At 56.4% G+C, this 15,793-nt stretch overlaps 2 protein-coding genes and 1 long non-coding RNA gene across 5 annotated transcripts; 1 reads left to right on the top strand and 2 right to left on the bottom strand.

The window, feature by feature from the left end:
* Positions 1 to 769: 769 nt before the first annotated feature.
* On the bottom strand, positions 770 to 5,038 carry CD320 (CD320 molecule). Its single transcript, XM_019824900.3, is given in 6 exon segments — positions 770 to 1,064; positions 1,192 to 1,350; positions 1,634 to 1,729; positions 1,732 to 1,866; positions 2,238 to 2,351; positions 4,846 to 5,038. Coding segments are annotated over 6 exon segments (774 nt in total). The 5' UTR covers positions 4,973 to 5,038; the 3' UTR covers positions 770 to 921.
* Positions 5,039 to 7,467: 2,429 nt separating this feature from the next.
* On the bottom strand, positions 7,468 to 14,696 carry NDUFA7 (NADH:ubiquinone oxidoreductase subunit A7). Of its 3 annotated transcripts, XM_003981785.4 has the most exons (4): positions 14,467 to 14,616; positions 13,997 to 14,046; positions 11,043 to 11,192; positions 7,468 to 7,676 (listed from the first exon to the last, which is right to left on the bottom strand). In XM_003981785.4, exons 1-4 carry the CDS (start codon positions 14,515 to 14,517, stop codon positions 7,586 to 7,588), a joined length of 342 nt encoding a protein of 113 aa, XP_003981834.1. In that variant the 5' UTR covers positions 14,518 to 14,616; the 3' UTR covers positions 7,468 to 7,585. The 3 variants fall into 3 exon arrangements, with proteins under 3 accessions (XP_003981834.1, XP_044900929.1, XP_044900931.1); XM_045044994.1 differs by lacking the exon at positions 11,043 to 11,192 and having other exon boundaries at positions 13,997 to 14,175; positions 14,467 to 14,696; XM_045044996.1 differs by lacking the exon at positions 11,043 to 11,192 and having other exon boundaries at positions 14,467 to 14,696.
* RPS28 lies at positions 14,610 to 15,765 on the top strand. The gene is made up of 4 exons (XR_439644.5): positions 14,610 to 14,721; positions 14,815 to 14,862; positions 15,348 to 15,481; positions 15,685 to 15,765. It is a non-coding gene; the product is annotated as a ribosomal protein S28 (long non-coding RNA).
* Positions 15,766 to 15,793: the final 28 nt, after the last annotated feature.

Raw genomic sequence — 15,793 nt, 5'->3', positions numbered from 1 at the left:
CCTTCCCCGTGCGGCCCTGGTGTTCCGCCTCCTTTTGGGAACCGTTCATCTTTTCAAGGGCAGTCTCCTGTTCCGTCGGCCGCACCATACCTGCACGATAATAAAACCTACGCTCTTGGGGCACCTGGGTGGCTCAGATGGTTAAGCACCCCACTCTTGGTTTCAGCTCAGGTCATGATCTTACAGTTTGTGGGTTCAACACCCACATCGGACTCTGTGCCGACAATACGGAGCCTGCTTGGGATTCTCTCTCTCCCCCTCTCTGCCCCTCCCCTACTCACACACATTCCTACATTTTAAAACTGAGTGGAGCCCAGACCAACCCTGAGGTGCCCAGCTTACACCTCCAGGAGGAAGAAGCCATGATGGATGGCGGTCCCCCAGGACTCCCGGAGGCCCTGCCTAAGCCCCGCTCCTCTGTGCGGCAGCCTGCGGGTGATGCAGACCACCCGGCTGCCCCAGCCCCATTGCCACCTGCTCTGGATCCCAGAAAGCCAGAGGCAGAGCGGCCGAGGGGGCACCCAGGGCTGGGTCCCCGAGTCCCACCCTCTCAGGACACTCCACTGTGGAGTAGGGGCTGTAACGGAGCTGCCCGGGCAGAGGGAGACAGAAGCCCAGAGGCAGGCGGAGGATGTGAAGTAACTTTAATCACCACCCTCAAACAGAGGCAGCAGGAGTGTCTAGTTGGGGCCATCCCCCGGAGCAGCTTGGGGCCAGCCCCTCGGTTCCGGCTGTGACGTGCTCCCGGACCAGGCTTCCTGCATCTGGGGCGAGGGTCCAGGTGCCCGTGACCTCCAGGGCCACATCTGCAGGAGCTCAGGTCCACGGTGCTGCATGGCCAGAAGAAGCCACGTCCGAGGGCTGATGTGGCCGCAGTGGCCGTGCCCAGGGCCCGGGAGACGTGGTGGCAGCAGCTCGTCCTCAGAGCAGCGAGCTCTTCCTCTCCGACAGCAGCAGGGACTCCTTCACGACCATCAGCAGCCCCAGCTGGTTCAGGCGCCCCCGGGCCCAGAGCCGGGACAACACGAACAGGGAGATGGCAGCCAGACCTGCGCTCAGCACCACTGTGGGGGGCAGACGGACAGGAGTCAGTGACAGCCCCCACACAGGGAAGGGGGGTCTGCGGCCCAGCCCGTCCCTTCCCCCAAGCCTTCCCTTGCCCCCAGGAGCGGGAGGGCCCGGTCTTCCTACCGGCTGCGGCAATAACCCCACAAGCACTTCGGTTTCCAGACTGGACTGAGTCCTGGTCCCCAAACGAGGTGGTGGTGGCATTCCCAAGATCGGTGACAGTGCCCGGGGCCACAGGGGTCCCCATGGCCGTGGCATTCCCTTCCTGGGGCATCTCGGTTCCTGCAAGAAGTCCAGGCATTCAGTAGCTGGGGAGTCGGCGCTGAGGGCATGAGGGGCAGGGAGGGACTACACGTGTCCCAAATGCCTGGAGGGACCTTGGGGCGCATCATCTCCCAACCCAGAATGAGTAAGGTCAGTGAGCACCGCTGCCCCCATGGAGGTGCAGGCGCGGGGAAGACCCGAGTGTCCACACCCCAAGCCTGGTCACCCGCCGGAAGGTGTCCTTATCTAACGCCCGGCCCTCCCCACCCCCGCAGGCACGCTGGGGTCGCAGGGCACCCACCACAGCCAAGCTCGTCGCTGGAGGCAGGGCAGTCGGGATGGCCGTCGCAGAGCCAGGTGCGGGGGATGCAGGCACCGCCCCACAGGCAGCGAAGCTCCCGGCCGGGCAGGGCTGGCGACTGCAGTTGTGAACGGTGTGGTCGAGGCCATCTGGGCAGTCATCGATGCTGTCACAGGGGCAGGGGCTGCCGGTGGGCGGCAGGCACTGTCCGTCCCGGGCGCAAGGCTTGATGCCTGAGGTGCAGGGTCAGTCAGGTCCCAAACACCCACCCGAGAGAGCTGGGGTACTCTCCTCCACCCGGCCTCCGGTGAGCCCTGCCTTCCAGGAACAGGCGGCCCTGTAAAACCCACCCACCCTGAAGATGTCTCCCTGTTCGCTTCGCCTTCCAAGGACCGGCCTCCCTGCAAGCCCCTCCTCCCAAGGCCCCACTAAGCCCACCTCCCATGAAACCCACCTCTTCTCAAGCCAGCGACCCTGTAAGCCCTGTCCACCCTCGGGCCCCGCCCCATCGTGCCAGCCTGAAAGCCCCGCCCCTCCCACAAGCACCTCCCCTCCCTGCGGCTCCGCCCCCTCAAGCCCCGCCCCCAGGGGCGCTGCGACTCACCACACTCCTCCTCATCGCTGCCATCCGGACAGTCCTTGTCGCCGTCGCAACGCAGAGGGAGGGGCACGCAGAAGCCACTGGTGCGGCACTGGAAATTGGTGGGCGGGCACGAGCCTGCAAGACGCACACAAGTGAGGTCTGGGAGGCCCGAGTCTTGGCCTCTGCCAGGGACACAACGTTACAGACTGACCACCAGGAGACCGGCCAGGTCCCAGGGCGCTGGAATGCCCCTGGTGGCCACCGTTTGCTGAGGACCTACTACGTGTGAGGCTTGCACCGGAGCAGTTCACAGGAAAGGTCCTACTGCCCTCCCCCCCCATGGTGCAGAAGACACCCAGGAGAGATAAGGTCCCAGGCTGCCGAGCTGGTGGCAGCTTCGAGGTCTGAGCCCAGGTCTCCCTGATCCAAGAGTCTACCAGGCGTGTCTCCAAGATCCATGGTTAAACAGGCTCGGGTAGGGGCCATCTGTGACCCCCCATGGTCAGGGTCAGCAGGGCAGGTTGTATCCCACCTACTCAGCACAGGGGAAACTGAGGCCCTGGGCAGAGGACCTGCTTCATCACCAGGGCCTATCCACTCACCTCCTAAATTCTGCCCGGATCCGACCACTTTCCCCATCTGAAATGTGCCACCTCCTAGCCAGCCCCCCCCCCCTCGGGACACTGGAGACCTCACAGAAGCCCATCATTCCATCACCCACCTTTGCCTCCCCTCTGCTCAAAATCGTGCCCTGGTCCCCTGACCCTCTTGCACCGAATCACTATTTTTCCCGTGTGGCCCCAGTGCCTGGCCCGGCACAAAATGCTTCCTGGACCTCACCCTCATTCTTCTTCCTCATCCAGCACCCTCTGTCCTGGCCTTCCCGAGGTCCTCCAAGACGCCTGGCTTGTTTCCCCCTCCCGGCCTTTGCCTGTGCTGTTCCTTGGTCCAGTGCACCCTTTCCTGCCCCCACTTTGCAACTGGTGATTCCTCCCCAACCTTTAGATCTCAGCTGCTTTCCTGGGAGGGGTTTCATGAGACTCTCGGATGCCTGAAGCTCTACCTGCCTCTTAGAACAACTGTGCTCAAACTGGTGTCCACACAGATGGTAAGGACGCTCAGTGGAGATCAGGGCCAGGACCTTGTGACCGCAAGTCCAGGGCAGCAGCTGACAATAAGTGGATACAGGTCACACAAGGGTCCAGGCTGAGTCCGGACGAGATCTGGGCCTTCCGGGACCCTAAGCAGTGAGGCTCAGGCTGAATGCTGACCTGCTGGAGCAGCACAGAAGGGCCTGGAGCCAGGGCCAGCAGGAGGGAGTCTGAGTGACAGAGGAAGGGAATGGCCTTGAAGGCTCCCCTCCCAGGTGCAGTAGGGCAGGTGACAAATAACCTGGCCTGGACCCAGCCTGGTCCCACCCCATTCGATCCTGCCCTTCTTGCCAACCCTACCTTTACTCACGGGCCTCAGCCTCCAAACCCAGTGCTCCACAGGCCTCCAGGCCCAAAGGTACCTGTGGCCTACACAGTCCCCAAGCGTGGTGGAGCCCGGAAGAGCTGTGGCCAACCTGGAGCCAGCTTCCTTCCCTGCCCCTGGGGGTCTGGCAGCCCCTGGGCGAGGCTCCCTTTCCAGGCCCGGCTCTCGGCCCTGCCAACCCCCCACCTCCCTCCCTGGAGTGTTTGGCCTTCCTGGAAAATGGGAGGCAGAGCACAGCAGACCAGGCCTCGTGGGGTCAGACAGGGGGGGAAACGACCAGTGACTCAGTTTCCTCCCCTGTAAAAGGGGTTTGCTAGGAGTTCCCACTTCAGTGTCCTGAGGAGAGGAAACCACTTGTTGTGGGGTTTGGAACTTGGTTAAGGGGAGTCCTGCCTCCTTAAAGGAACCAGGAAGATTTAGCCTATAAAGGTAGGGACTCCTCGGTGAGGCGGGGGACAGATAAGGTGAGAGCTCAGGTAGGAATGGGTTAAGTGTGTGAATCTGCGCTCAAGGCTGAAAGCCAGGGTCACCTGTGCCTACGGTAAGGTCACTCCCCGCCAAACTGACTCTGGGAACCTCAGAGAGGGCCACCAAGATCACTTAGGCCCAGGCGCATGTGTCCAGGGGCCTGGGGGTGACAGGGAGGGAGGAAAACCTTTCCTTCTCTAAGGCCAGAAGAGGAAGGTGCAGAGATGGGGGAGAGTGGGGGCCTGGTGGCCCAGGAAACTCAGCCACATGGCCTCAGGGTCTGGCGAGGATTTAGGAGGCGCAGCCGCTCCCAGAGGCGCCAGGTGACCGGCTACGCACGGCTAGAGGTCGGACAACCAGAGCCTGCAACAAGCCTTCCTGCCCACGCTGGGCTGAAGGTCGGCTTGGAGGTGACAAAGGGGTCCGACAAAGCCGAGCAGGAGTGGGGTGTGGGCAGGGTAGAAACAGAGTAGTTAAAGGCAGGCAGAGCCACCCAGGCGAGGGTCCCCAGCTGGGGACGGCTGGCTCTCAAAGGCCAGGTTCACGGCACACTGGAGTCCCGAGCCACGTGCCGGGGGAGTGTCCGGGACAGACCAGCGAAACAGCCAATGGCGAGGAGCCGCCGGCGCGCGGGGTGGGGTCGGACCGCCGAGGGGCACGCGCGCGGGCGGCGCAGAGCTCTCACCTGGGCTGTGGGCCAAGAACGGGATCGGGACTGGGGTCGGGGCGGCCTCCAGGCCCAGTCCGAAGCCGAGCAGCAGCCGCAGCACCAGGCCCAGGGCCGCTGTCCGCCGGGCTCCGCCCCGCGCCATGCAGCCGCTCGCCGCACCGCCCCTGCCCTGGCACTAGCCGCGCGCGGGCCGGCCTCGCTTTTATCCCAGCGCACGCGCGCAGCGGACGGGGGCGGGGCCCACGCCCCCAGGTCCTCGCGGCGCCCGCGGCTAAGATCACCGTAAATGTCCGAATATGGGGACACCCACGATTTGAGGCTCTAACACACTTTTCTCAGTGACAAGGTATGTCGAAAGGTGTTGGGTCCATTCGAAGTTAAAAGCTAATGGGGATGTAAAGGAACTTGTCGGGTCTACTCAACATTAAATGTTTCTCATGCATCCTACAGCAAATGTGACTGTGCAATTATCATACTTAATATGGCAGCCTCTCCCTCCTGCCTTTCTATACTCTAGTTTAGGGTCTGGCAACTACTAAGTCAGCGGTAGGACTGGAATGCTGGGTTGCTCGCTGTATCCTTAGTGCCTAGAAGGGTCTGCCACAATAGTAGGCTCTTAAATATCTCGTGAATAAATGAAAAAAAAAAACGCTTCCAGTGCCCGGCTTCTATCATGGGTCCTGTCCTCGCACCTGGATGTCCCTGTAAAGGCACGGACTCCGCGGTGAGGCGGGGGACCAGATAGGGTGAGAACTCAGGAAGGGATAGGGTAAGTGTATGAACCTGAGCTCACAATTGAAAACCAGGTCACCTGTGCCTACTGGGAGGTCACTCCCGCTGAGCTGACTCTGGGAACCACAGAGATGGCCACCAAGATCACTTAGGCCAGACGCTCACTCACGGCCACCACGCTTCATTCGGTCTTCATAGCCCACCTCCTCCAGAGGTGGCGGGGGGGGGGGGGGGGGGGGGTTCTTCCGGAACAAGATCCGCAAAGGCAGCCCTGGGGCTATCTCTGGTCATGCTCACCCAGAAGGCACAGAAAATACAAACCGTCTGCCGGCTTCCTATCCAATCAGCTGCTGTGTTGTCTTGAAAATAAATATTTTATCTACAGCTCTGCCTTCAGGAGAAGCAACATGTTGGACTGCCAGCAGAACCTCAGCGTTGACAGGGGTGCAAGCATTTACCCCTCCCCCCTCCCCCCCGTTTCCCATGAAGCAACACTAAAGCATCCAGATTTTCCTACAAGGGGCTCTGCGGGTTGTTGGCATGATTCAGTATGAGAAAATGTTGAAGGTTTTAGCTGCTTTTGGAGGGTGTAACATATGTTGGGGTTTTTTGTTGTCGTTGTTTTAAAACCTCCCAGATTCCCCAGAGTAGAGGCTCGGCTTCCTGGCCAGAGGGCTCCGGGGTGCAGGGATAACAGCTGAAGAAGCCATCCATTTGTAGCAGCTGAGCACAGACTCCTGTCAGGTTCAAGCCAGAGTTCAGTGAGCCTGAGCGAGTTCCTGGTCCTTCCGTTGCTATTTTTCTGTCCAGGGAGTATGGCAACAGCGATGACCTCACAGGAGAGCTCCAGGAAGGAGCTGAGATCAGATAGCATTTACGACAGCACCTAGCAGGCAGGAAGGTGAGGTGTCAGGCTTCTTTCCCACCCCCACTCCCTTGCCAAACTTCAAGTCTGTGTCCTAAAAGCCTGCCTCTGTGGAAGCCCTCAGGGCTGCCTACCCAGTGGCCTTGGGACACACTGCCCAGCCTTCCTCTCCTTCCTGATCTTCTTCCTGAATCGGACTCCCCCTTTGCTCCAATTAGAATCCCACCTCCTCTAGAAAGCCTTCCCTGGCTTCAGCCACAGTTTTCTCCCCTCGAGCATTTATCATTTGCATCGTCCACGCTGGGGCTCCCTACATACCTCCTGCCTGGGACGGTTCCCCTTCCCTGCCTTGCTCTATGCTTCCAGAGAACACGGCATTCTCAACAACCCGATCTTACCCTACGGAAGGGTTGTGGGGTTCTTCCACAGGGCAGCCGGACTTGGGCTACTTCTTTTCTGGCTTCCACACAACTGCTCATTCCTCTTAGAACCAACCCCCCCCCTTCTTCCCCTAGGCTGACTCCACCTCCCTCCCCAGGGCCTGTGCAGACAGGGTTTCTGGCTTGGGGAGGCCTCTCCTCGCCTGCCCCCAGTCAAGCCTTCCTGTGAGTTGCCCGGCTGTTCTCTGCCACCCCAGGAGCTGCAAGGCGGTCAAGGTCAGAAGGGGGCGTGCGGTGGGAGGGTACTGGCCCGTGGCCCCAGAAGCAACTGCTGCGGGAGCTCTTGACGCACTTAATGGCGAGTTTGTGCTCGGTCTCGCTGTCCCTCAGTCGGTGCCTCCCAAACACCCAGAGGCCCTGGAACCCACCCCACTGCTATGTTAGCCAGGCCTTCAGGGAAGGGATGGTGACAACTCTAGATGCCCTGCCCCTGGACCCCGTGTCATCTGACCTGTGCCCGGCGACGGCGTGTTACCCCGAAGCTCAAGAACCACCATCCCGCCCCTGCTCCTGGAGTGCTGACAGAGTTCAGAGATTCAGCACCAGCTTCACTGGGAAATCCACAGAAGCCGTGTGTAGCTTCGAAAGTAAAAACAGAAGTGACACCGGAGAGCAGGGTGTATTTGTCATAAATTAGGTCCGGTCTCCCCAGAGGGAATACAAGGAGGGGAAGCCCTCAGGTGGCCCTGAGGGCCGAGCCGGGTGCCCCAGGGTGCAGTCACAGGTAAGGCTGGTCCTTGGACAGCTCCCACCTCTTTATGGGAGGAGCCGGCGACACGGCCTTCTTCTCAGTGGCAGCGGCAGGTGAGCTGGAGAGGAAAACGGATTTGGGTTAGGGTCGGGTCTCCACAGAGCAGCGCGCATGGATTTAGGGTAGCTCACATCTGCGCCCAGCGGGAACATGCCTGCCGAGACTGTGGGTCTGAGGCCAGAGTGAGGGTGCTCCAGAGACCCAAACTCCTTCACTGGGGTCCCCCAAAACGTCAGCCAACCCTTGCTGGGAACTGGCCAGCCCCCTTCCTGCCCAAGCCCCGTGTGAACCCCCCGTCGGCCTGCCCTGGCTCCTGAGCTCAAAGCCAGCCCTGAATAGCTGGGCTCCTTCCCCAGCACCCCTTCCCACCCGCGGCCCCAGGGTGGATGAGCACCCCATTCCGGTTGCCCCCAAACAGGACACTGGTAAAGGGTCAGGCGATCAGGTGCCGCGTGCCCACTGCTCTTTCCTCCCTCGGGCACTGCACCCTTGCTCCACGGCAGGCACTGCACATGCCCCAGCACAGCGCTAAGACCAGGCCCTGGCCGCAGTCCGATGGGGCTGAGGGTCAAGGGCGATTAAAAACTACCCCATCCAGGGGCGCCTGGGTGGCGCAGTCGGTTAAGCGTCCGACTTCAGCCAGGTCACGATCTCGCGGTCCGTGAGTTCGAGCCCCGCGTCGGGCTCTGGGCTGATGGCTCAGAGCCTGGAGCCTGTTTCCGATTCTGTGTCTCCCTCTCTCTCTGCCCCTGCCCCGTTCATGCTCTGTCTCTCTCTGTCCCAAAAATAAATAAACGTTGAAAAAAAAAAAATTAAAAACTACCCCATCCAGGGGCGCCTGGGTGGCTCAGTCGGTTGAGCGTCCGACTGCAGCTCAGGTCATGATCTCACAGTCCGTGAGTTCGAGACCCACTCGGGCTCTGTGCTGAAGGCTTGGAGCCTGGAGCCTCCTTCGGAGTGTCTCCCTCTCTCTCTCTCTCTCTGCACCCACCCCCCCCACACACACTGTGTCTCTCTCTCTCTCCTTCAAAAATAAATAAACATTAAAAAAAAAATTTTATTTTAAAAATACCCCGTCTGCCCCAGAGTGAGCCCTAAGGAGACACTGTGGCAACAACTCCAAGGCAAGTGCCTCCCGACCCAAGCCCCTGGTGCCTAGGACTGGGAGGCTTGCACACACGGTAAGCAAAAAGGGAGAGGAGGCAGGCAGGCAGGCAGGCTGTCGTGGATGAGCCTCCCAGGAGCAGGGATTCCAGGGCCGCCCAGCCTCCCAGGAGCCTGAAGGAGGTAGAAGAGGCAGAATCAGCCTCCCTAGGAGATGCAGGCATCCCAGGGGCAGGTGAGGAGGTATGGGGGGAATAGGGTGGTTTGCCACAGTCTGGTGCGGGACTCCGGGGAATCAGAAGATAATAAGGACCACGACCCAGGCCATTCACTGAGTTCTAACTATACAGCAGGCCCGTCCTGGCCTCGTCACCTTCCAGACCTTGTCATACTGCAAGCCCACCATCCCCATTTTATAGATGAAGAAAATGAGGCTCAAGAAGGCATGAAGGGTTGGCTTCAGACAACACAGTGAATTGGCTGTAGAGACCAGACAGCACTGAGGGTCTGGGCAAACTGCCTTGAAATCCTGCTTCTGCTACCCACTGGCTGTGTGACTCAGGCAGGTCAACTGGCCTCTCTGTGCCTCAATTTCCTCTTCTGCAACAGGGCCATCACCGCCCAACTTGTGATTAGTAGGCAGGCAGGGCATTGACTCCATCCTAAAACCTTACAAATGTTAACTATGGAAATTAATCCTCATAATAACTCTGCTACAAATTGAATGTTTTGTTTCTCCCAAATTCATATATTGAAATCCCCGCCTTCGGTGTGATGGCCTTTGGAGGTAGAGCACTTGAGAGGTGACTAGGTCATAAGGGAGGAGCTCTCATGAATGGAGTTAGCACCCTTGTAAGAGACCCTAGACACCCATTACCCCTTCGACCATGTGAGGACATACCAAGAAAATGCCATCTATGAGCCAGGAAGATACCCTCACCAGACATGGAATCTACGAGCACCTTGATCTCGGACTTCCCAGCCTCCAGAACTATGAGAAACCTAAGTTTCTGTTGTTTATAAGCCACCCCACTCTTTGATATTGTCATAGCCACCCGAATGGACTAAAATAAATTCCCTACAGTAGATATTATGGCCCCATTTATTTAAGAGAAGGCGCCTGAGGCCAGGGACAAAGCTGAGTTTTAAGGGGCCTGAAATTTACATAATTCTTTAAGAAGGGTATGAAGAAAATATGGTGTGTGTGCATATATACGTATACATACGCACACACGCATATACACAGAGTGGAATACCATTCAGCCATAAAAATGAATGTCTCCATTTGCAACAATATGGATGGACTCTGAGAGTACTCTGCTAAGTGAAATATGTCAGAGAAAGACAAGTACTATAGGATGTCACTTATGTGCGGAATCTAAAAACAAAACAAAAAAATGAAAAAAGATAGATAAAAAGAACAGATTGGTGGTCACCAGAGGCAGCAGGCAGGTGGGGGGGTGGGGATGAAATGCGTAAAGCGAGGGCACCTGGGTGGCTCAGTGGGTTGAGCGTCCGACTTCAGCTCAGGTCATGATCTCACGGTTCATGGGTTTGAGCCCCGCGTTGGGCTCTGTGCTGACAGCTCGGAGCCTGGAGCCTGCCTCAGATTCTGTCTCCTTCTCTCTCTGCCCCTAACCCACTCGCATCCTGTCTCTGTCTCTCTCAAAAATAAATAAACATTAAAAAAAAAAATTTTTTTTTAATAAAAAAAGAAATGCGTAAAGGGGGCTCAAAAGGTACAAACTTCCCATTATAAAGTAAGTCCCGGGGATGTGATGTACCGCATGGTGACTTTAGTTAATAACACTAGATCGCATATTTGAAAGCCGCTAAGAGAGTGGCTCTTGAAAGTTCTCATCACAAGAAAAAAAACGTGTAACTACGTGAGGTGACGGATGGTAACCAGACTTACTGTGGCGCTCATTTCAAACGTACACAAGTATCAGATCTTCATGTTGTACCCTGTGCGCAGATTTCAATTATGCCTCAGTTGTAACAAAATACAAAATTACAAAAACAATATAATGTTATATGCCAATTATGCCTCAATTAAAAAAAAAATACGCAGTTACAAAAACAATATCTGGGCTTCTCCCAGAGCACCTGAAGGGACCCTGAAGCTTCATGTGCTTTGCAGGAATCGCACCCCTGGCTGAGGCCCTACCCCCTTCCCTGGGCTGGGGGGCGGTTCAAAGAGCTCTCCCGTGAAAAGCCCCAGCAGCACAGTTCCTGACATGGCTCACGCTCCATACATGGGCATCTTGAACAGCACAAGCAAGAGGAAGGACTGGTTTCAGGAAGGCGGTGAGGTCCTCACCTCTCTGCAGGCTTGCCCGACGCCAGTACCTTCTGCGAGGACATGACGACTGATGGTGGCACAGCTTCCCGGCGGCCATCGCGAGTGCAGTAGTAGTTGCTGGAGAGCTTGTGGCTGGGGCCCACAGGGAGCTGGGGAGGAGGCTGAGTTCTGAGGGAAAAGAACATCAGCACTGAAGCTAGCAGAAAGTCACTCTTATGGCCCGGTGAGGCTGGCATGGGCCTCAGTCACTGGGCCACAGGCCAGGGGATCCCCCTGGCACACTGTCGTGGATGTATGGCTAAGGAGGATCCAAGGCCCTAAGGCAGGTAGCAACCTCTGCTATGGATGGGAAGGTGCTAGAAGGCAAGTATGCCCCAAATGTGACCGATACAGAGGACATTTTCTGAAGCTTCCCAGGGAAGGGGGCGGCCCAGACTGGACACCCAGACCTCTTCCCACCCCACCATGGCCCAAAGTTTGCATCTGGCCTCTCTTCTGCCTGCCGGTGCTCAGGAAACGAAGGGGTCAGGGTCTGAGGTCCTAGTGTATAAATGTTTGGGCAATAGCCCCAGACGTAGCTTCTTCTGAAGGTCTTTGTCCCAAAAGCCAGACTACAGAACTCTTGGGTTTCCAGTCATCTCAGGAACTCTCTGGAAAACCCTGCTGGGATCAAGGCTTATTACTCAAAGAGCACCTTGTCCTCTGAGGTCTGTGAATTTCCTGCCACCTCCTGGTAGCCACAGCTACAGCCAAAGCTGGAGTGGGGGGGACGGGGGGGGACGGTGGGTGAGTGAATAGAGCTCTGTCCTGGGCTGGGCTAAAACCTGGGGTGAATTTACAAAGAAGCCACATGCCTGAAAAGGAAATGCTAACCTCAAAACAAAAAAGAAGCTTCCCTGGAAAACGCAGCAGAGGAGAAAGGCAGAAAAGATAGGAGAAATCATAAAATCATGGAGTTTTAAAATAACTTGTTTGGTCTTTTGCCAGGACTTAACCTTTTTTTTTTTTGGTTTACTTATTTATCGAGAGAGAGAGAGAGAGAGAGAGAGAGAGAGAGAGAGAGAGAGAGAGAAAGCAAACAAGCAGGGGAGGGGCAGAGGGAAGGAGAGAGAGAATCCCAAGCAGGCTCCATGCTGTCAGTGCAGAGCCTGACTTGGGGCCTGATCTCATGAAGAGTGACATCATGACCTGAGCCAAAATCAAGAGTCACTTAATGGACTGAGCCACATGGGTGCCCCAGGTCTTAAAATTTTTTTTCTTTTTTTTTTTCTTTTTTTTTACATTTACTTATTTGTGAGAGACAGAGAGAAAGACAGAGCACAAGTGGGGGAGGGACGGAGACACAGAATCCGAAGCAGGATCCAGGCTCTGAGCTGTCAGCACAGAGCCCAACGCGGGGCTCGAACCCACAAACCATGAGATCATGACCCGAGCTGAAGTCAGACACTCAACCAACTGAGCCACCCAGGTGCCCCAGGACTTATGATTTTCTTAAAACAAGTGATAACCATTGTGTAAAAAAAATGAGAGGGGCGCCTGCCTAGGTTTCTCTCCCTCTCTCTGCCCCTCCACTGCTCATGCCCACATACTCTCTCTCTCTGTCTCAAAAAAAATTTTTTAAATGAGAAATAAGAATAAAAAGGAAGTTTACAAATTTAATATTAAAAGCTATATCCTGGGGCGGCTGGCTGTCTGCTGGTAGAGCATAGGGCATGTGACTCTTGATCTTGGGGTTGTGAGTTCGAGCCCCATTTTGGGTGTAGAGATTACTTAAAAATAAAAAAAATTAAAAAAGCAATATCCTGTGTGGCAGTTAGAATTTGCTTCACCCCTGGAGTCCAGACGGCCCCTGGTGGATGTGGCCATCACTTTCCACCACCTAGCAAAAAGGTGGAAAGACCTTTGGAAAGACCCACATGCACCACTAGGAGGCGCCATTATCCTCAAGAAGTTGGAAATTTTTTAAAACCTTTTCCTCAACTGGCACCAACGACCCCTAGATACAGCAGCAACTCAAAACTTCTGATATTTGGAATCAGTTACAACATGCAGGCATTCACATAAACTTGGTTATTCTAATGCTATTTTTTTTTCTTTTGTGCTAATCCTCACTGGCTGCCTTACCTTTGCCAGCTCCCCTGACTTCCTATATACTGCTCTCTCTTCCTTTCCTCACTGTGTTCCAGCCACCCTGGCCTCCTTCCTCCTTCTGGCTTTGTCCAGCCTCAACAGGCTTGGAGCATACTGTTCCCTCTGTCAGAATGTTCTTTCAATAATTACCCTTTGGCTCCTTCTCCTTCAGGTAGCTCACACGTCAATCCCAGAAAAAAGACCTTTCCTGACCACCTGACATCAGATTGCCACCCTCCAGCTTATTCTAATTCATTTTGACATTCATTCATTCATTCATTCAGAGCATTCCAGAATGCTTTTTACCTGTTGCGTTTGTTTCCCTACCACCTTTTTCTCTTCCTAGAACTTGAGCTCCACAAAAGGAATAAGAATAATAACTTTTCTTGTTGGTGCTGTTATCTCTGAGAGTGCATCAGGGGCTTGTATATATCAAGTAATTTTTGGACATAAAAGAGTTTGGAATCAAGATACTTCTGGGTTCAAATCTCAGCTGTCATTTTCAAGTTTCTAAGTGACTTCAAGCAAATGACTTATCCTCTCTGAGCCTTAAATCTTTTCATTTGTAGTTTGGGGGTGATAACACTAACTGGCAGGGCCACACTAAAGACTGCACAGCTACACGATCCACTCTGAATTCACGCCCAACCCGACTGTTCCACGAGCAGCCCGCTCGGAGTACAGGTAAGTTAAAATCAAACCTCTGCCTCCACGGACTGCCAGGGACCGGAGGCAGGATTCCGGCCCAGCACTCCAGGGATCTAAAGGAATACGGATTTTGTTCTTGACGTGAGCATAACAGGACAGAGCCGGTGTATGGGCAGCGAGCGGGGCTTGCTCACCGCTTGGAGATCTCCTGGTAGCGCAGCTGCAACTTCGCCTGCAAGTCTTGCTGTGGGAGGAGAGGAAGGAGGTCAGCCTGCAGGGCACCTCAGGAGAGGAGAGGGCGAGGGAGCAGGGGCATCCCAGGGATGGAGAAGGGAAGGTCGGAGATGAACAGTTTGGTACAGGGGTATGAGTCCTGGAGGAGATAAGGAGAGCTAAGGCCTGGGCCACAAGATACAGGGCTAAGGTCTGGGATTAGGCAGACCTCAGGCCTGAATGGGTCGAGGGCTGGGGTGGAGGTGGGTGTGTCGGCCGAAGGAGTTGGGGGCTCTGGGCTGAGACACTGGTTCTAGTCTAGCAGAATCTCAGCACTAAGAGCGTCAGGCCCAAGGGTGCAGGAGGAAGGGGACTAGCGGGAGCGGGTCCGAGGAGCACTGAACCCACAGCCCCCCGCTCCTCCCCACTCGGGCCTTCTCGCCCCGCGCACCCCGGACGCCCAGTTCCGCAGCCGCTGGATGAAGCGGGTAGCGGACGCCATCCTCCGTCTGCGCTGAAGGGCGCCGGTGACGTCTCTACCGTGGGGGCTGCTGGGAAAACCCTCCAGGTCTCGCGAGGGCTGGAGTGGGCGGGGCTACTATGTAGTATAAAGGCTCTTCTCGGAGCACGTGACCCCTCTCCGCCCGACCGCCGCCGCGCCGCCATCATGGACACGAGCCGTGTGCAGCCCATCAAACTGGCCAGGGTGAGGTGGGGGTCCTGATTTGGGGGCCCGGGGGAAGAAAGATGGGATAGGGGGAAGGGCTAGGCAGGTCTGATCCCAGTTTCTTTCCGCCAGGTCACCAAGGTGCTGGGCAGGACCGGCTCGCAGGGACAGTGCACGCAGGTGAGCGAGCGCGGGTGGGGGTGCCCCGGGCTGAGCCCTGATGATTGCCATGCCGGCTGGACTCTGAGATCAGAAGTCCCTTATATCCCAACGGCTCCCGGAGCGTCCGAGCCCTCACTAGGGCCTTGCCCACCACATCTGAGCTCCGTCAACCTCATTCGCCGGGTTCCGACGTTCCTCTTTCTTGGGCCGTCTCAGCGAGCTCTTTGTGGCTCCATGCCCTTCTGAGTGTGCTCCCCGCCCCGAGCAGGACCTGAGCTACAGCTGTCCCTACTGTTTTAGTCTCTCGAGAACTTTGTTCTCCACGTCTTGACTTTCTTCGGCTTCTGTCCTGGCTCAGCTCTGCCTGCCAGACGCAGTTCCCTAGTCCTCTAAGTGTCTCCGGGTTGGCCCCAACACGCCCTCTGTATTGAAGTCTGCTGCCTGCCACGCGGTGCCCATCCCTGACTTGTCCTAACTTCGCGTCCCTCTGGTGGGCCCCGTAGGTGCGCGTGGAGTTCATGGACGACACGAGCCGCTCCATCATCCGCAACGTGAAAGGTCCTGTGCGTGAGGGCGACGTGCTCACCCTCTTGGAGTCAGAGCGAGAAGCTCGGAGGTTGCGCTGAACTTGTGGCTGGTGAGTGCAGCACTGGGATGGGAAGCAGCAAACCCGTTAGACCCTTGTTGGTAGCAGGAAGGCTTCACCAAATCCACGGGTGAGGGTCTCAGGGTGGGGGGTGTACAATGATCGACTGAGATTTGCAAGGCCGGGGTTGGGGGCAGGGATTTTATCAGTTGCTGGGTACCCCATCAGTATCTAATGTTTGGGTCTCTTTACAGGGTCCAGGCTGTCTGGGTCGACCACTTGTCTCACGGGGATGGATCTGCGATTGTTAATAAAGCGTTTATGTTGTACGTAAATTTGGGTTCTCGTTTGGGCTGTCACTGG

Source organism: Felis catus, chromosome A2 (assembly GCF_018350175.1).
Source record: "Felis catus isolate Fca126 chromosome A2, F.catus_Fca126_mat1.0, whole genome shotgun sequence".
NCBI lineage: Eukaryota > Metazoa > Chordata > Mammalia > Carnivora > Felidae > Felis > Felis catus.
Note: the sequence above shows the minus strand (reverse complement) of the source record. Positions and strands in the feature narration are given on the sequence as shown.